The sequence below is a fragment of the Brachycentrus maculatus genome, unplaced genomic scaffold (genome assembly GCF_059751285.1).
Source record: "Brachycentrus maculatus isolate JH-2025_06_01 unplaced genomic scaffold, ASM5975128v1 h1tg000070l, whole genome shotgun sequence".
NCBI classification, from domain to species: Eukaryota; Metazoa; Arthropoda; class Insecta; order Trichoptera; family Brachycentridae; genus Brachycentrus; species Brachycentrus maculatus.
The window spans coordinates 730,597-745,210 of record NW_028280824.1 but is presented as its reverse complement, the minus strand read 5'-3'; the positions used below and the strand labels follow the sequence as shown (position 1 = coordinate 745,210).

Genomic DNA, 14,614 nt, shown 5'->3' with positions numbered 1-14,614 from the left:
TAATCGGTCGCTCTTATTTGATTCACCCAATTTCAAAAATATCGTTAGAAATCGCCTGTCAAATTTTCAACACAGACGATTGATGATTAACTCGACATATTTTGTGAGAAATTGACCCAATCGTACTTATCTCATCAAGTTTTGATAATAACCTTATAAAAAAAACCTAACCTCGAAAATCTAAAGTCACATTGAACTATCAGTCGAATAGAATATTATCGGCGTGAATTTCTTAAAGTCTAGCCTAACTCGTCTTTAGACACGTGTGATCACTTCTAAAATCCATGAAACCTAGATCGATTTAAATCGTTTTTAAACATAACCCAACATTTTACGAAACGTTAACTATTTTTTTAAAATTATATACTACGAAAGTATAGGTGTTAGAAATGCAAAGTTGTCATTTTTTCTCCTAATGATTCATCTTTGCGTAGCGCGTGTTCGCATCACTCGTTATTTTAGCGTCGCTCGAATGAGTAAAATAAAATAAAACTACATCAATCCCACTAAAATTCTTTAATTTTTATGTATTTTTTTATACAAAAATGTTAGTTGTAGTAAATAAACGCTCACTGTGAGTGGTTATAAACTAATATTACTAACATTTTTGTAAAAAAAATAATATAAAAGTAAAAATGACCAACCACAAAGTAAATGCTTTATATATTAATAAAATTTAGAATATTAAAATTCTCTCTAAACTTAGTTTTATTTTATATATATAATAATAACAAGTTTCATTTTATTCCTTCTACTTAGGTTAGGTCTTATTAAATACCCCTTAAAGTAATTTTATAATGGTCTGATGGTGTTTTTCTGCATTTATTGATTTGGCGTTTAATTTGTAGAACCCCATTTTAATTTATGTATTAATTTTAAATCAAACACAGATTTTTTGAGTCTACTAAGTTGTATTTTATTAACAAAAACACATAAAAAATTATATTGTGACAATTGTTTCGCCTTGTTAGGGCATTATCAAAGACATTCGTTTGATATGTATCACACACACAACATGACATAATGCAAAAAAATAAAATAAACCTCACACAGCTCTATCAAAAATGGGACCAATTGGTGCTGTATTAAAATGAGCACATGTCAAAAATTTGTTGCATAGAGTATATGTATGAAAAAGTTGTATGTAAAATTAGATTCTTCATCTGAAATAATTGGCATGTGTCCATTGTGCCACACGCCCATTTTATACGAGGATTCCTTTACTTTGGCAATTTTTTAGTTACTCGCAGTAATAGAATTCAGTAAACGTCCGGCTGCGCTGTTTGCCGGACGTGACTTCACGCCCAATTTTTTCGTAGAATGTATCTTCTTTTTCAAACTCTTATCTGCACCCAACGGTGCAAAGGGCACTGCACCATATAAACGCAGTGTTATCTTGACCGTTAACTCGCAAAGGATAATAGATATGTATGTATTGTATGAAAAAAAATACATACAAAATCTTTTAACACAGGTGAATAGATATTGTATGTATTTTTTTGTTTTTTAGAATATGAACTGTATTGAAAAAATATTTTTACTCTTTTTTCAACTTTATACCTTTCAATAACTCTTTTCTCCTATCAAAATCGTGGGATTCACAATATTTCGGAGAAAAACTAATTTTGTCAATACAAAAACGGTGTTTTAAGCGAATAACGAAATCAGTTATGTCGGATGTTACCTGAGTTAGAGAAAATTAAGTTGCGATTTATCAAATACTGGGCCTTAATCATGGCGACTCATTGTCCTGCCATATAAGTGAGATGTCTCTTTATCAACGTTTTATATGTAAAATCACTCACTCCTTTCAAGAACGTCATATATGAAAAATCGTCAATTTTCAGTTGTGCATGTTTTCGTAATGCCCAGAAAATGTACTATATCCCAGCAAAAGCGGCTTATTTTTAACTTAATATTTATCCGCTACAGGGCAGAAAGTGTTGTTTTCGCATTTTGAAGAAAAGGTATTGTTTAATTTTAAAAAAAATATATATTAAATATTTTTCAAATGGAGAAAAATTCTTCAGGTTTTACTTAAAAAGATCTGTTGCACAGTAAAAAGTTCAATAAGTGGCTTGATATTTATTTTTAATACATTGTACTATATTTTTAAACTTTAAAAACATTCTCCTGAAAAATCAAGTTTTTTTGATGTAATAATAAATCCCTTACCGCACCCCAATGGTGCATAGGGCACTGCGTCATATAAACACAGTGTTATCTTGATCGTTTACACATGAAGGAAAGGTGATCAGCCCTCCGCTTCAGGTACCAGTCCAGGGTAGTATTGAATAAATATGACAGTGAAAAAATCACTTATATTTATTTTACCCCATTTGGGAATCGAACCCGGGACCTCCAGAACGGTAGCCGAGCGTGCTGACCATTACACTACGGAGGCGGACATGGTTTATAAAAATAGATTTTGCAGGAAGAAGAAGGAAAGAAGAGGAGAGGAGTTTGTGAGTTCAAACCCACTCTACCTCAATTTGATACCTATTTTTATTAGTGAGTCGCTTAGGCTCACAGAAGTAGGGAGCTTGTCCACTACTCGGAATTACATGGAATTTCACGTCCGGCATGTCACTTAGCATTTTAAAACGATGATTGGCTTGTGCTTTTGTCCATATTTCTTTGGATCGGTGCTCTTGATCGGTGCGTGAACACGTTGTGCGTAAATTAGATCACGCTAAATTGTAGTTGCTTATATTTTCAAAACCGGACTGCCGGACAGTGAAATAAGGAAGGAATGCAAAGCTGAGATAAGCATTATCGATAAAATTAAGAAAGGTGTGTTGAGATGGTTTGGACATGTAGAACGAATGAGTGAGGAAAGAACGGTAAAACAAATTTATGAGGCGAAAGTTAGCGGGAAAAGAAGCAGAGGAAGACCGAGAAAAACATGGCACGATCAGGTATGCCAAATACTTGAAAGTGGTCAGGTTAGGAGTCGTAACAATCGGCGGGTATGTATGAGGAGATGCATGAACGTGGAAGAGGCGAAGAATGTTTGCAAGGACAGAGTGGTGTGGTGCTCTATTCTCTCTGCCTACCCCTGCGGGGAAGCGGCGTGATGGTTAGTTAGTTAGGACTGCCGGACAGTTAAATTTCGGGTAGTGACAATCGCCCTATATGTTATTGATTGTTTCCGCATTCGCTTTGTGGATGTGTGTGTAAAGGGACCTTTTGAAACAAACGCTCTTAGTATGAAATTGAAGTATTTTTGAAAATGGTAAAAACACAAATATTTCCTTAGAAAAATAAGAATTATTTATTTTCAATCCGTCTGGGTGCATTTTTCAATTTTTTATGTGCCCCAACTCTATATGATATGTGTATATGGAAGTCTGAACATGCCATTTTAATCTATTTTGTTTTTGTGTATCATTATCATCATCCTATCATTTTGTATTATTATTATCCATGTCTTTATAAGCGCCCTTGAGGTAGTATTTTACGAAAATGGCGCTACACAAATTATCCAAATTATTAATATCCCAGGGCTTATAACCCGGCGTTTGACTGGCTTAAGCGATCCCTTTATACACTTGTATAATGTTCACCATTATTGAAGATCCATATTGCGCCAATTTTTTAAACTTGTATTTATGCAATGATCTGAGATCCCTACCGCATAACGGCAATGTTCTCAGACTTCCATATATGTTTTATATTATCCACTGACACTTTGTGATGGAATTGCATTTTAATATATTATTGTATATCAAATCATGGTTATCAACTCCTGCCTTGTTTTATATATAACATAACAATTTGTATAGCCTCCCACCAGTCTGATGATGTCGGTAACGACGAAACCCAGTCGCTGGTCAAATAAAAATAAAGTGGAAATGCTAAAAATATTGGTTTTAATCTAATAATATATTCCATATATGTGTTTCATATCAAGTTGAGACACTTTTAAAAATTGACATCCCATCCGTAGGGTGATTTATCCAGTATCCATTATAATAAATAGTATTTATTCATTTATTTAAACTTCATGTACAGAAAACAAATAAGTACGTTGGCGAGCTAATTGCTAAAAAGCAATATCTTCCGACCAACCGAAAACAGACTAGTGATATTTGTCAAAACGAAAGACATTTATTATTACATGAAATTATTATATGTACCATAGAACAGGGCTTCTTTAATGTGAACTTTAACGTGTTACTTGAGCCCAGTACAAAAAAAATTTAAATCTTTATTTGGTCTATAATAATGAACATATCAACATGATTCATTGTTTCCCTGACAGGTGACACTTATTGCCATACTTCGATACTTCCTTCGATACCATAATCTAATTTTTTTTTTGTACTGGGCTCAAGTAACACATCAAAGTTCAAGTAGCCCCGTTCTACGGTAATCAAATTTTGTTTAAAAATATTGAAATGTTGATAAAGCATAAAAAACTGTACGCTGTCCAAACTCAAAACACAGTAAGGGACATTTTTTTTTTAGCACATTTTTTTGCATTTTTGGACTAAGTAGAATCTACTTAGTCCAAAAATGCAATAAAAATGTACTACAAAAAAATGTCCCTTACTGTGTTTTGAGTTAGGACAGCCGTGTACCTGTATTGCAATAATGATGATTGTGGTGTATTTGGAGTGTTTTGAAATTAATGTGAGATTTGTCTTGTTTGCAGGGCTGGTGATGTGATTTGAGGCCTGCCTTCCAAGTCAGGGCCATGATGAAACGTGCGGGGGTCCCGCGCCTCGCGGGCCCCGAAGACCAGCCGCCCCTGATCATAGCCACGGGGCCGCAGGTAATGACACCGACAACAAAACTTTAATTTGTACCAGAAGATGAAAACATCTGTCGTTTTCGAAACTAGTCGTAAATAAAAATAAAACTCATTAACCGGATCCACGCGGCTCGCATAACCGTTTGTGTTTTTACAAGACATGCCCCATACGCGGCTGACATAAGCGTTTGTGTTTTCACTTTGCTCCAAGTTTCGAACCTCAGTTCAACTTGGAGGGATTTTTTCATGGTGTGGAACTTTGGATAAAATAATACGTCAATCTTCGGCCTTATGACATCTGTTGAAATATCTGACTAATAATTTGTAACATCACAAGGATAAATAAAACAACAGATCCCTGATTTTTCTTGCTCACTCTCGACGCTACGCATCGCCAGTGGGTAAGAGTGACACACGATGCATGTTTTGATTTATTTATGTTACGATCTAATTTGTTTATATTACGATATATTTCAAGAATAATGTGACACACGTGTATTATAGAGTACCAAAAAGGCACAATGAATCCCATCGAACGTTTTTGTTCAGGAAAATAAATCGTTTCATAACTAAATACATGATAAAAGTAATAATTTAAAAAACGGCGAAATACAGCCGCGCACGGGCGTCTCTTAGGAACAAAGTTAACGCGTTTAAAAGGTTAAAGTGGTATATTGAAGTGTTTAATTTTAATGAAGTTTCATTCAAATTCATTCCGTCAGTTAGCAGGCGTAGTGGGGTAGACCCCAAATAGGCATTGTTAATACCATATTCTTTTTTGACTTCTCATCATCAAAGATGAAGAAGAATATGGAAGTCTGGGCATTTACGGGGCTGACGACCCTCATAGGCTGGTTTAATGGTTAGAATTGGTGAATGTTACACGTGTGTAAAGTGATCACTTAAACCAGCCTATGAGGGTCGTCAGCCCCGTAAATGCCCAAACTTCCATATTCTTCTTTATCTTTGATGAGATGTCAAAAAAAAAACAATGTTATATTTTAATTATAAAATGGAAAATCAAAAGTCATTACTTTGAGTATAAATTATTTACAAAAGACACTGTTACCGCCTCCGTGGTGTAATGGTTACAGCGTTTAGCTACCGTTCTGGAGGTCCCGGGTCCGATTCCTAGGGGGTGGGTTGAAAATAAATAATAAGTGATTTTACTCTCTAATATTTATTTAATATTACCCTGGAATGATTCCTGAAGCGCAAGAGTGATAACCTTGCCTTCATGTCAGTAATAATAATAATAATAAATTTGGATAACTTATATAGCGCCATTTTCGTAAAAAAAATACCTCAAGGGCGCTCAAGATCAAGATAACATTGCGTCAAAGCGATGCAGTGCCCTATTCACCATTGGGTGCGGATAAGGGCTAGAAGAAGATGAGGGGGCATTCTCTATAATGTTTAGAAGAAGACGAAGACTTACTTAAGTAATAAAAGTTTATTAGCATTTTATTCCTGAATTTTGAACATACTACTTCTAACTTAAATAATAAATAATTTAATAGAAGCATTTAGGTGGAGACTGCCCGGAGCATTTCCTTGTAACATCGCTCGCGGCGAGCATCAGCGAGCATCCGAAACTATGGATGGAGCGCTCGGCTCGCTGTACTGACTGCCTGAATGCTCGCATCGTAACGTGTTACATTACGACCAAATGCTCCGGCCAGTCTCCGCCTTTTGATTTCTGAATTGCAAATTATAATAAAAAATAATGTTTTTGTTTGTATGTGGTACAGGCAAAGGGTCAAAAGTTTATCTAGAATTTGCCATCTGTGTTTTGTTGCCCGAAACAACTCGATTTCTTTTCTTGTAATATCGCTAACTCCTTTCAAGAACGTCGTAAATCAAAAATCGTAAATTTTCAGTTGTTCATGTTTTCGGAATGCCCAGAAAACGTACTATATCCCAGCAAGAGCGGCATATTTTTAACTTAATATTTACCCGCTACAGGGCAGAAAGTGTTGTTTTTGCATTTTGAAGAAAAGGCATTGTTTAATTATTTTTTTTAAATATACTTAATATTTTTCAAATGGAGAAAAAACATTCCAGTTTTAACTAAAAAGATCTGTTGCACAGTAAAAGGTTCAATAAGTGGCTTGATAGTTATTTTTTTTACATTTCATTATATTTTTTAAACTTTCAAAACGATCTCGTGAAAATTCTAGATTTTTGATTTATAACGTTGTTGAAAGGAGTGAGCGACATGTCACAATAGATAATAACCACCCCCTACCTTTGGGTTATTTTCCGGCATATTTTTTATAAACAACCAAAAAAAAATCACACCGTTTGTTGTCACAAAATATTGTCAGGTATGAAACCTGACAAAAAATTGTCAGTGTATCCGGTACGCATTAAATATTTTTGGAACAAATATATTTTCTTGTAGGTCATACGGGTTAGCGCGGAATGGTGAAGAAAACCCGCGCGTATCACGTACGTTCATATGTGTATGGCGGGTAAAAAATAGTGTTGTTTATAAGTAAAACTTAAATTATAAATTAATTAATTCTCTAGGTTTCTGGTTGGTGATACCAGGGGTCAAAAACAGTAACTGCGACCTCTTATTTCTTCTCACGTATGTGCGAATTACGATGCACTAATTGCAAACAGCTGTTAAAACAAAGTATCAAATAGCATTCCAGTGATAAGGGTTAAAACAGCTGCACTTGTAATTCACAAATACAATTCTTATTCAATTCTGAAATATTTCCTTATCAATTTGGGGTTTAATTTGTACAACTCCATAATTTATATTTTTAATTTTAAAATCAAACACTGATTTTGTCCGCCTCCGTAGTGTAATGGTCAGCACGCTAGGCTACCGTACTGGAGGTCCCGGGTTCAATTCCCAGGGGAGGGGTCAAATAAATATACGTGATTTTTTTCACTCTAATATTTATTCAATATTACCCTGGACTGGTATCTGAAGCGGAGGGCTGATCACCTTTCCTTCATGTGTTAATGATCAAGAAACACTGTGTTTATCTGATGCAGTGCCCTATGCACCATTGAGGTGCAGATAAGGGTTTGAAGAAGATTTTTAGTATAATTTTTTGACCTCAAAGATGAAGAAGAGTGTGGAAGTCTGGGCATTTGCGGGGCTGACGACTGTCATGGGCTGGTTTAAGTGATCACTTTACACACGTGCAACATTCTCATTGTTGATATGCAAAGGCAATGGGAAAAATATAATAATTAGAGGTGGAATATATGTGATAAGATGTAGGTGACATGAAAGCGTTTAGGTTGAAGGATATTACTTTTATTTGGGAAAGGAAAAGGAGGAGGAATATTAGGTACTATGGGAGAGGAATAGGAGAATAGCAGCAATGGCTAGGGCACTCAGGGTTGCATACCCAGATTCATGTAGAAATCACTAGAGATTATTGGATTATTATGACACTCTTAAAATGGTTATTTTTTAAATAATTTGTAACACCATCAAGGCGATTCAAAGCAAACGTAGAAAGAAAGGATAGAATGTCATTCTTCTCTTTCTATTGTGCAATATTCTTCCCTTTCACATTCATTTGTCTCATACAAATCCACGGATTTTTCCCACCTCTGGCCTGTCCACGCCCAACTATTTGATGAACTTGATCATGCCAAATTTTCCTCGGCCTTCCTCTGCTTCGTTTTTGCCTCATATTTGTTGAACTGTTATGTCTCCTCTCGTTGGTTCCACATGCCTAAATCATCTCAACATGCCTTTTGTTAATTTTATCAATTAGCCTACCACTCGTAATTTTGCCATACATTTGTCTGAGTGATCCTATTTTTACTGCATTCTGTGTCTTTTGTGATTTGTGAGAACGCGAATACATTTCTGACAGTCTTGTTGGAAGTTACATACCCAGTTATTAATAATGAAAATCTGTTGAGAATATGTTCTCTGAGGGGGTAATGCTGCATTATCTAATAATAGATGTATTCCTCTTGCCTATGCTTAGTTATATGTTTGTATATATTACATATATCGCTCACTCCTTCAAAAACGTCATAAATCAAAAATCGTCAATATTCAGTTGTGCATGTTTTCGGAATGCCCAGAAAATGTACTATATCCCAGCAAAAGAGGCATATTTTTAACTTAATATTTACCCGCTACAGGGCAGAAAGTGTTGTTTTTGCATTTTGAAGAAACGGTATCGTTTTATTATTTTTAAAAATATACTTTATTTTTCAAATGGAGAAAAAACCTTCAGGTTTTACCTAAAAAGATCTCTTGCACAGTAAAAAGTTTAATAAGAAAAGAACGTTCTCCTGAAAAATCAAGTTTTTTTTATTTATAACGTTCTTGAAAGGAGTGAGCGATATAAAAAATATATATAACATTTTTTAAATAAACTAAATATTTTTCAAATGGAGAAAAATATTCAGGTTTAACCTAAAAAGTTCTGTTGCACAGTAAAACTTCAATAAGTGGCTTGATATTTATTTTAAGTATATTACATTATATTTTTAGACTTAAAAAACATTCTCCTGAAAAATAAAGTTCTTTGATATGACGTTGTTGAAAGGAGTGAGCGATATATGTATATTATTGGTTTATATTGACATCTCAACATACTTGGAAAACATGCAAGCTGGGGTATTTACAGGGCTCACAATCTGTCATGGGCTCGTTCACTTCTTAATTTTTTTATTTGGGCTCTAGGGATCTTGCATCCCTTATGTCACTGCGACCATATTAGGTCTGATATTGTGACCTCCCTCTGTATTACAGCTCACTGCCAAGACCTACGTGAGTCATGTAACTCACCACCTGTCTTGGTGGTAGGAGCTTCACCTTCTCGGAGTCCAGTAGAGGTCCTCCAAGGATGTGAATTCGTTTGTGAGCGAGTGCACTTTATAAAACCTTCAATTGACCTTTATTAATTAATTAATTTAATTAAAACCTTCCATAAACTCAAAATACCGACAAATATAAAAATTACAATTCACAATGGTGACTGCAGGGATTCAAATTGCAAAAACTTATGTTCTGTTTTATGTCCAAAAAAGAAATAAAATATCTAGGTGTAATAATAGACCAACATTTGAAATACCATAGTCACATTAATGAACTAGTAAAACGAATAAGAAAATGCATATATATATTCATTAGAATCCGAAACATACTAACCATCGACAACCTAAAAAGAGTTTACTATGCTATCGTTCACTCACTACTACAGTATGGCATTATTGCATGGGGAGGCTCATACAACAACATACTGAACTCAGTGAAAATAGTACAGAAAACCATAATTAAAGTCATCTTGAAAAAAAAAAACATATTTCCAACAAAATTATTATTTAAAAAATTTCAAGTCCCAAATATAGAATCCATTTATAAAAAAACCGCAGTTTTTCAAATACTAAAGGGTGACAACTATTTAAATTTAACAAAGAATTTATCATCGAGATTCTCAAACGATTTTTCTATTCCAAAATGCAACACCAAGCAATTTCAGCAAAACTTCAAATATTTGGCAATCAAACATTTCAATAAACTCCCTAAAGAAATAAAAAAAATAGATGATATAAAAATCCTCAAGAAAAAAATTAAAGCTCTATACATTTAAATCTTTAAAAAAATATATTAAAAAAACTATTATATCTTTTATTATATAACATTAAACCACGAGTGTAAGTCCCTTTCCAAGCACAAGAGCACAGACTCTTTTATGGAGAGGCACAGCGAATCGAAATATAAAAGTTCTACATATGTATAAATGATTCAAATGTTATTATGTTATAAATAAAAATGTAAATATATTAAATGAATAAAAAAAAAAAAAAAAATTGACACCTTTCACATGAAATTGATTTGATGGATAAATACCACTTCCGAAATTTGAGTACTGCGATCAATCATGGTTATATTGGTGAATGTTTAATGAACGCTTAACGTGACCGCTTAAGCCAGCCCATGACAGGTTGTAATAATAACGATAGTTTTAGATCGTTTATTATTATTTAGATTTATTGATAAAATTAAGAAAGGTGTGTTGGGATGGTTTGGACATGTAGAACGAATGAGTGAGGAAAGAATGGTAAAACAAATTTATGAGGGAAATGTAATTGGAAAAATAAGCAGAGGAAAACCGAGAAAAACATGGCACGATCAGGTATGCCAAATACTTGAAAGCGGTCAGGTTAGGAGTCGTAATAATCGGTGAGTATGTATGAGGAAATGGATGAACTTGGAAGAGGCGAATGCAAAGACAGAGTGGTGTGGCATTCTATTCACTCTGCCTACCCCTACGGGGAAGCGGCGTGATGGTTGTTTGTTAGTTAGTTTTAGATAGTTTCAGTAGCGCAAAAAAATTTAAAATAAAAAAAAAATCAACCTAAAACATACCATAATACACACACTTAGACTTAGATTATGGTATGGAAATGATAATGATAGAGAAAAAATATATGTATATTAAAAAAATGGTGGAGCCCTGTCTTCTTCTTCTTCATGAGCTCTCTGTCCTCCACTGCTGGATATAGGCCTCTTCCCCTTCTTTCCATTTCCGGTCGGTTGCTGCTTGCAGCCAGTTTCTTCCCCCCACAGCGACTATGTTGTCGGACCATCTCTTTTGGGGTCTTCTGTCACCTCTTTTTTCTCTCTGTAAATATCCTGATTTCCTTATTCTTCATCTATGTTGAGATATGAATATCTAAAATATATAACTCCCAAGTGGACAAAACCTAGATTTGTGAACAAAGATTTAGAACATAAAATATTGTGTTAATATGTTTTGTTTTTAATGTACATATTAATCCCAGATAACTAAACTATATTTGTAGATACAATGCCATTTGTGGATCGCACAATATTCACACATCGCTCACTCCTTTCAAGAACGTCATAAATCAAAAAACTTGAATTTTCAGGAGAACGTTTTTAAAGTTTAAAAAGAAATCACAATGTATTAAAAATAAACATCAAGCCACTTATTAAACTTTTTACTGTGCAACAGATCTTTTTAGGTAAAACCTGAAGGTTTTTTCTCCATTTGAAAAATATTTAGTATATTTAAAAAAATAATTAAACAATACGTTTTCTTCAAAATGCAAAAACAACACTTACTACCCTGTAGCGGGTAAATATTAAGTTAAAAATATGCCTCTTTTGCCGGGATATAGTACATTTTCTGGGCATTCCGAAAACATGCACAACTGAAAATTGACGATTTTTTATTTATGACGTTCTTGAAAGGAATGAGCGATATGTAGTAGCTTTGCAGAATAGTGATTTATTGTTAAATGTTTCTTACATTCTTCTAACCCTTATCCGCACCCAATGGTGCATAGGGCACTGCATCGTATTAACGCAGTGTTATCTTGATCATTCCATTACATGAAGGCAAGGTAATCACCCCTGCGCTTCAGGGACCAGTCCAGGGTTAAATAAATATTTGTGTAAAATCACTAATATTTCTTTTCACCCCCCTCCCCTGGGAATCGAGCCTGGGACCTCCAGCACAGTACCTGAACACACTAACCATTACACCACGGAGGTGGACATTATTACATTCATTCCTAATAAACCAAACTGTGTCATATAACCCCGGTTCCTAATTTTAATAAGTTTCACAGTTTCAATTGCGTAGTCAGCCGGATGTTTAGTTATTAAGGGTTAATATTAATAAATCTGGCACAGACGTGTGTGCCAGGCGCAGCTGTTGTGTCAAATGTGAATCGGACCTCAATACAATCTTCCCGTGAGTCGTGTAGATCTATGCAGGGACCGAAGCGCCCAAGATCACATTCCCAATTAACATTCAAGTGATGGACGCCAATTGAACAGTATGTAATTAGTTTTGATTGATTCCAGATACAGCCGCAGACGGTTGGCACTGTGCATGGGCCCGGGGGCGCCGTGGGACTCCACGAAGCCCCCTCTTCGCACCAAACTACTATTATCGGTGAGCATATTCAATCATTTTCTTCCTTGCGCGTTTTCGCTTTGAATCGGACCTCAATACGCCATCCTCATTTTGATTTTTATTACGAGCAATTACACTAATTCAAGATAATGATGAGGCTATATCAATACCATCTTATAAATTATATATTGAATATTAAAATTAAACTCTGATTTTTAGAGTCTTTATTATTAACACATTTTGGACAGGTAGTTTTTACACCTGCAGAATGCTGGCGACGGGATTCGATAGAGACATATAATTAAGACCTTAATAAAGAGATTGGTTTATAATATTCATATAAAAATATTGGATAATTCCTTCTTTTCTACCATTGGAATGAGGCCGGCATAGAAGATAACCTTGCGTTTTCAAGCATCAATCGACCTAACGGGTAGAAATACCTCTCACATATTTAGTGTATTAATTCGCTAAGTAAAAATAATAATAATGTATAGTTATTATTTTCATGATTTTTATTTTATTTTTTATAACACCGATTCAAAATAATCAGTACAGCAAAGCTTTGATATAACAGACTTAGATAATTTCATATAAAACCAATTTCATTTTCAAAGCTTTGATATAACAGACTTCTATAATTTCATATAACACCAATTCAAAATGATCAGTACAGTAAAGCTTTGATATAACGAACTTTGGATATTATGCACAAAAAGTATGGTCAAAAACATAAAAAATGTCCTGTTAATATTGCGGATGCTTAAATTCAGGCGTCGCCGCATGTAAACAATTTTTAGCGGCCATGATAATCACAAATTATGTGTCAAAACTTTAAAATTGCAAACAAAACATGATTTCCAAAGCAGGATTGCCAAAAGCAAGTGCGTCGATATCAAACAGCAATGTCACTTCATGATGAGTGTCCCAAGACAAAGGGACTTTTTAGATTTAGATTATTTAAATTTTTATTAGATTTTTTAAATGAAATTTTGTTTGTTTTGTGTTTTCAATACAGTCTTCATATTAAAGATTTTTTTTTTAAACTTATATGGCTTTAACGGGCACCCTCTCCTCCCAAATAATCTGTAATATGGAGGATTTACTTTATATTTATGTCAAACTATATAAACTGTTTACAACATTTTGAGTGCGTCCAAATACTTGTTCATAAATCTGGATTATCTCCAATTATAGGAGTATTTTTCATATTATTAAGTATTTGGACACACTCCAAATGTTGTAAATAAATTATCTGGTCAAATTATAAGCTAAAATGATAAAAATTAAAATTATATTTTCTGGCGTTTCTCATGTGTGTGATTATAATAATCCAGGATTCGGACCTCACATACTAATAAAAGAGTTTCTGCTCAATAAAAAGCTTCTTTTCATCTCACCAATAGATGTCTCTAGTAAAGTTCTAGTGATTCAAGAACAAGGTTTATAAATTGGTTCATATATATATATAGAACTTCCAAGAATTTAAGTAGTGTGGTTGTCAATAATGGGTAGAATTGGTGAAAGTTACACCTGTGTAAAATCACTTAAACCAGCCTATGTTCCATATTTTTCTTCATCTTTGATGAGATGTCAAAAAATAATATATTAACTGTCGATTCAAGTAGAATGGCTCAAATAATTGATGAATAAAAACATAATTTTTTACACACTCGCGTAAGTTGCAAAGTCCAGCCAACAGTTTCAAATTCAAATTAGAACTCCACCAAATTTCCTTGCCGTACAAATACCTAATTACAATAAAGTCAGCGGAGGTCTCCTGAGCTGACTGCATTACCATCGTCATTAGCATTGGCTGTGCGGCGAATCACGGCTGTTTCTTTTAACTCTGGAACCGTGTCCAGTGACGCTGGCAGGTTGACGTGCATACACATTCACGAGCACTAACTCTAGCAGGGTTCAGAATTCTAAAATTATAGCCAGTGGTGTATTACTTAAATTATCTTCTTTTTCT

At 34.2% G+C, this 14,614-nt stretch overlaps 1 protein-coding gene across 11 annotated transcripts in view; it reads left to right on the top strand.

The window, feature by feature from the left end:
* The window catches only part of Sin3A (SIN3 transcription regulator family member A), a 66,955-nt gene that overhangs the window by 13,414 nt on the left and 38,927 nt on the right, over positions 1–14,614 (top strand). For all 11 annotated transcript variants that reach the window (XM_088257085.1, XM_088257080.1, XM_088257076.1 and 8 more), the window contains exons 2-3: positions 4,658–4,777; positions 12,588–12,678. In XM_088257085.1, coding sequence (XP_088113211.1) covers positions 4,700–4,777; positions 12,588–12,678 — 169 coding nt within the window. In that variant the 5' untranslated portion in view covers positions 4,658–4,699. The remainder of the gene's footprint in view (positions 1–4,657; positions 4,778–12,587; positions 12,679–14,614) is intronic.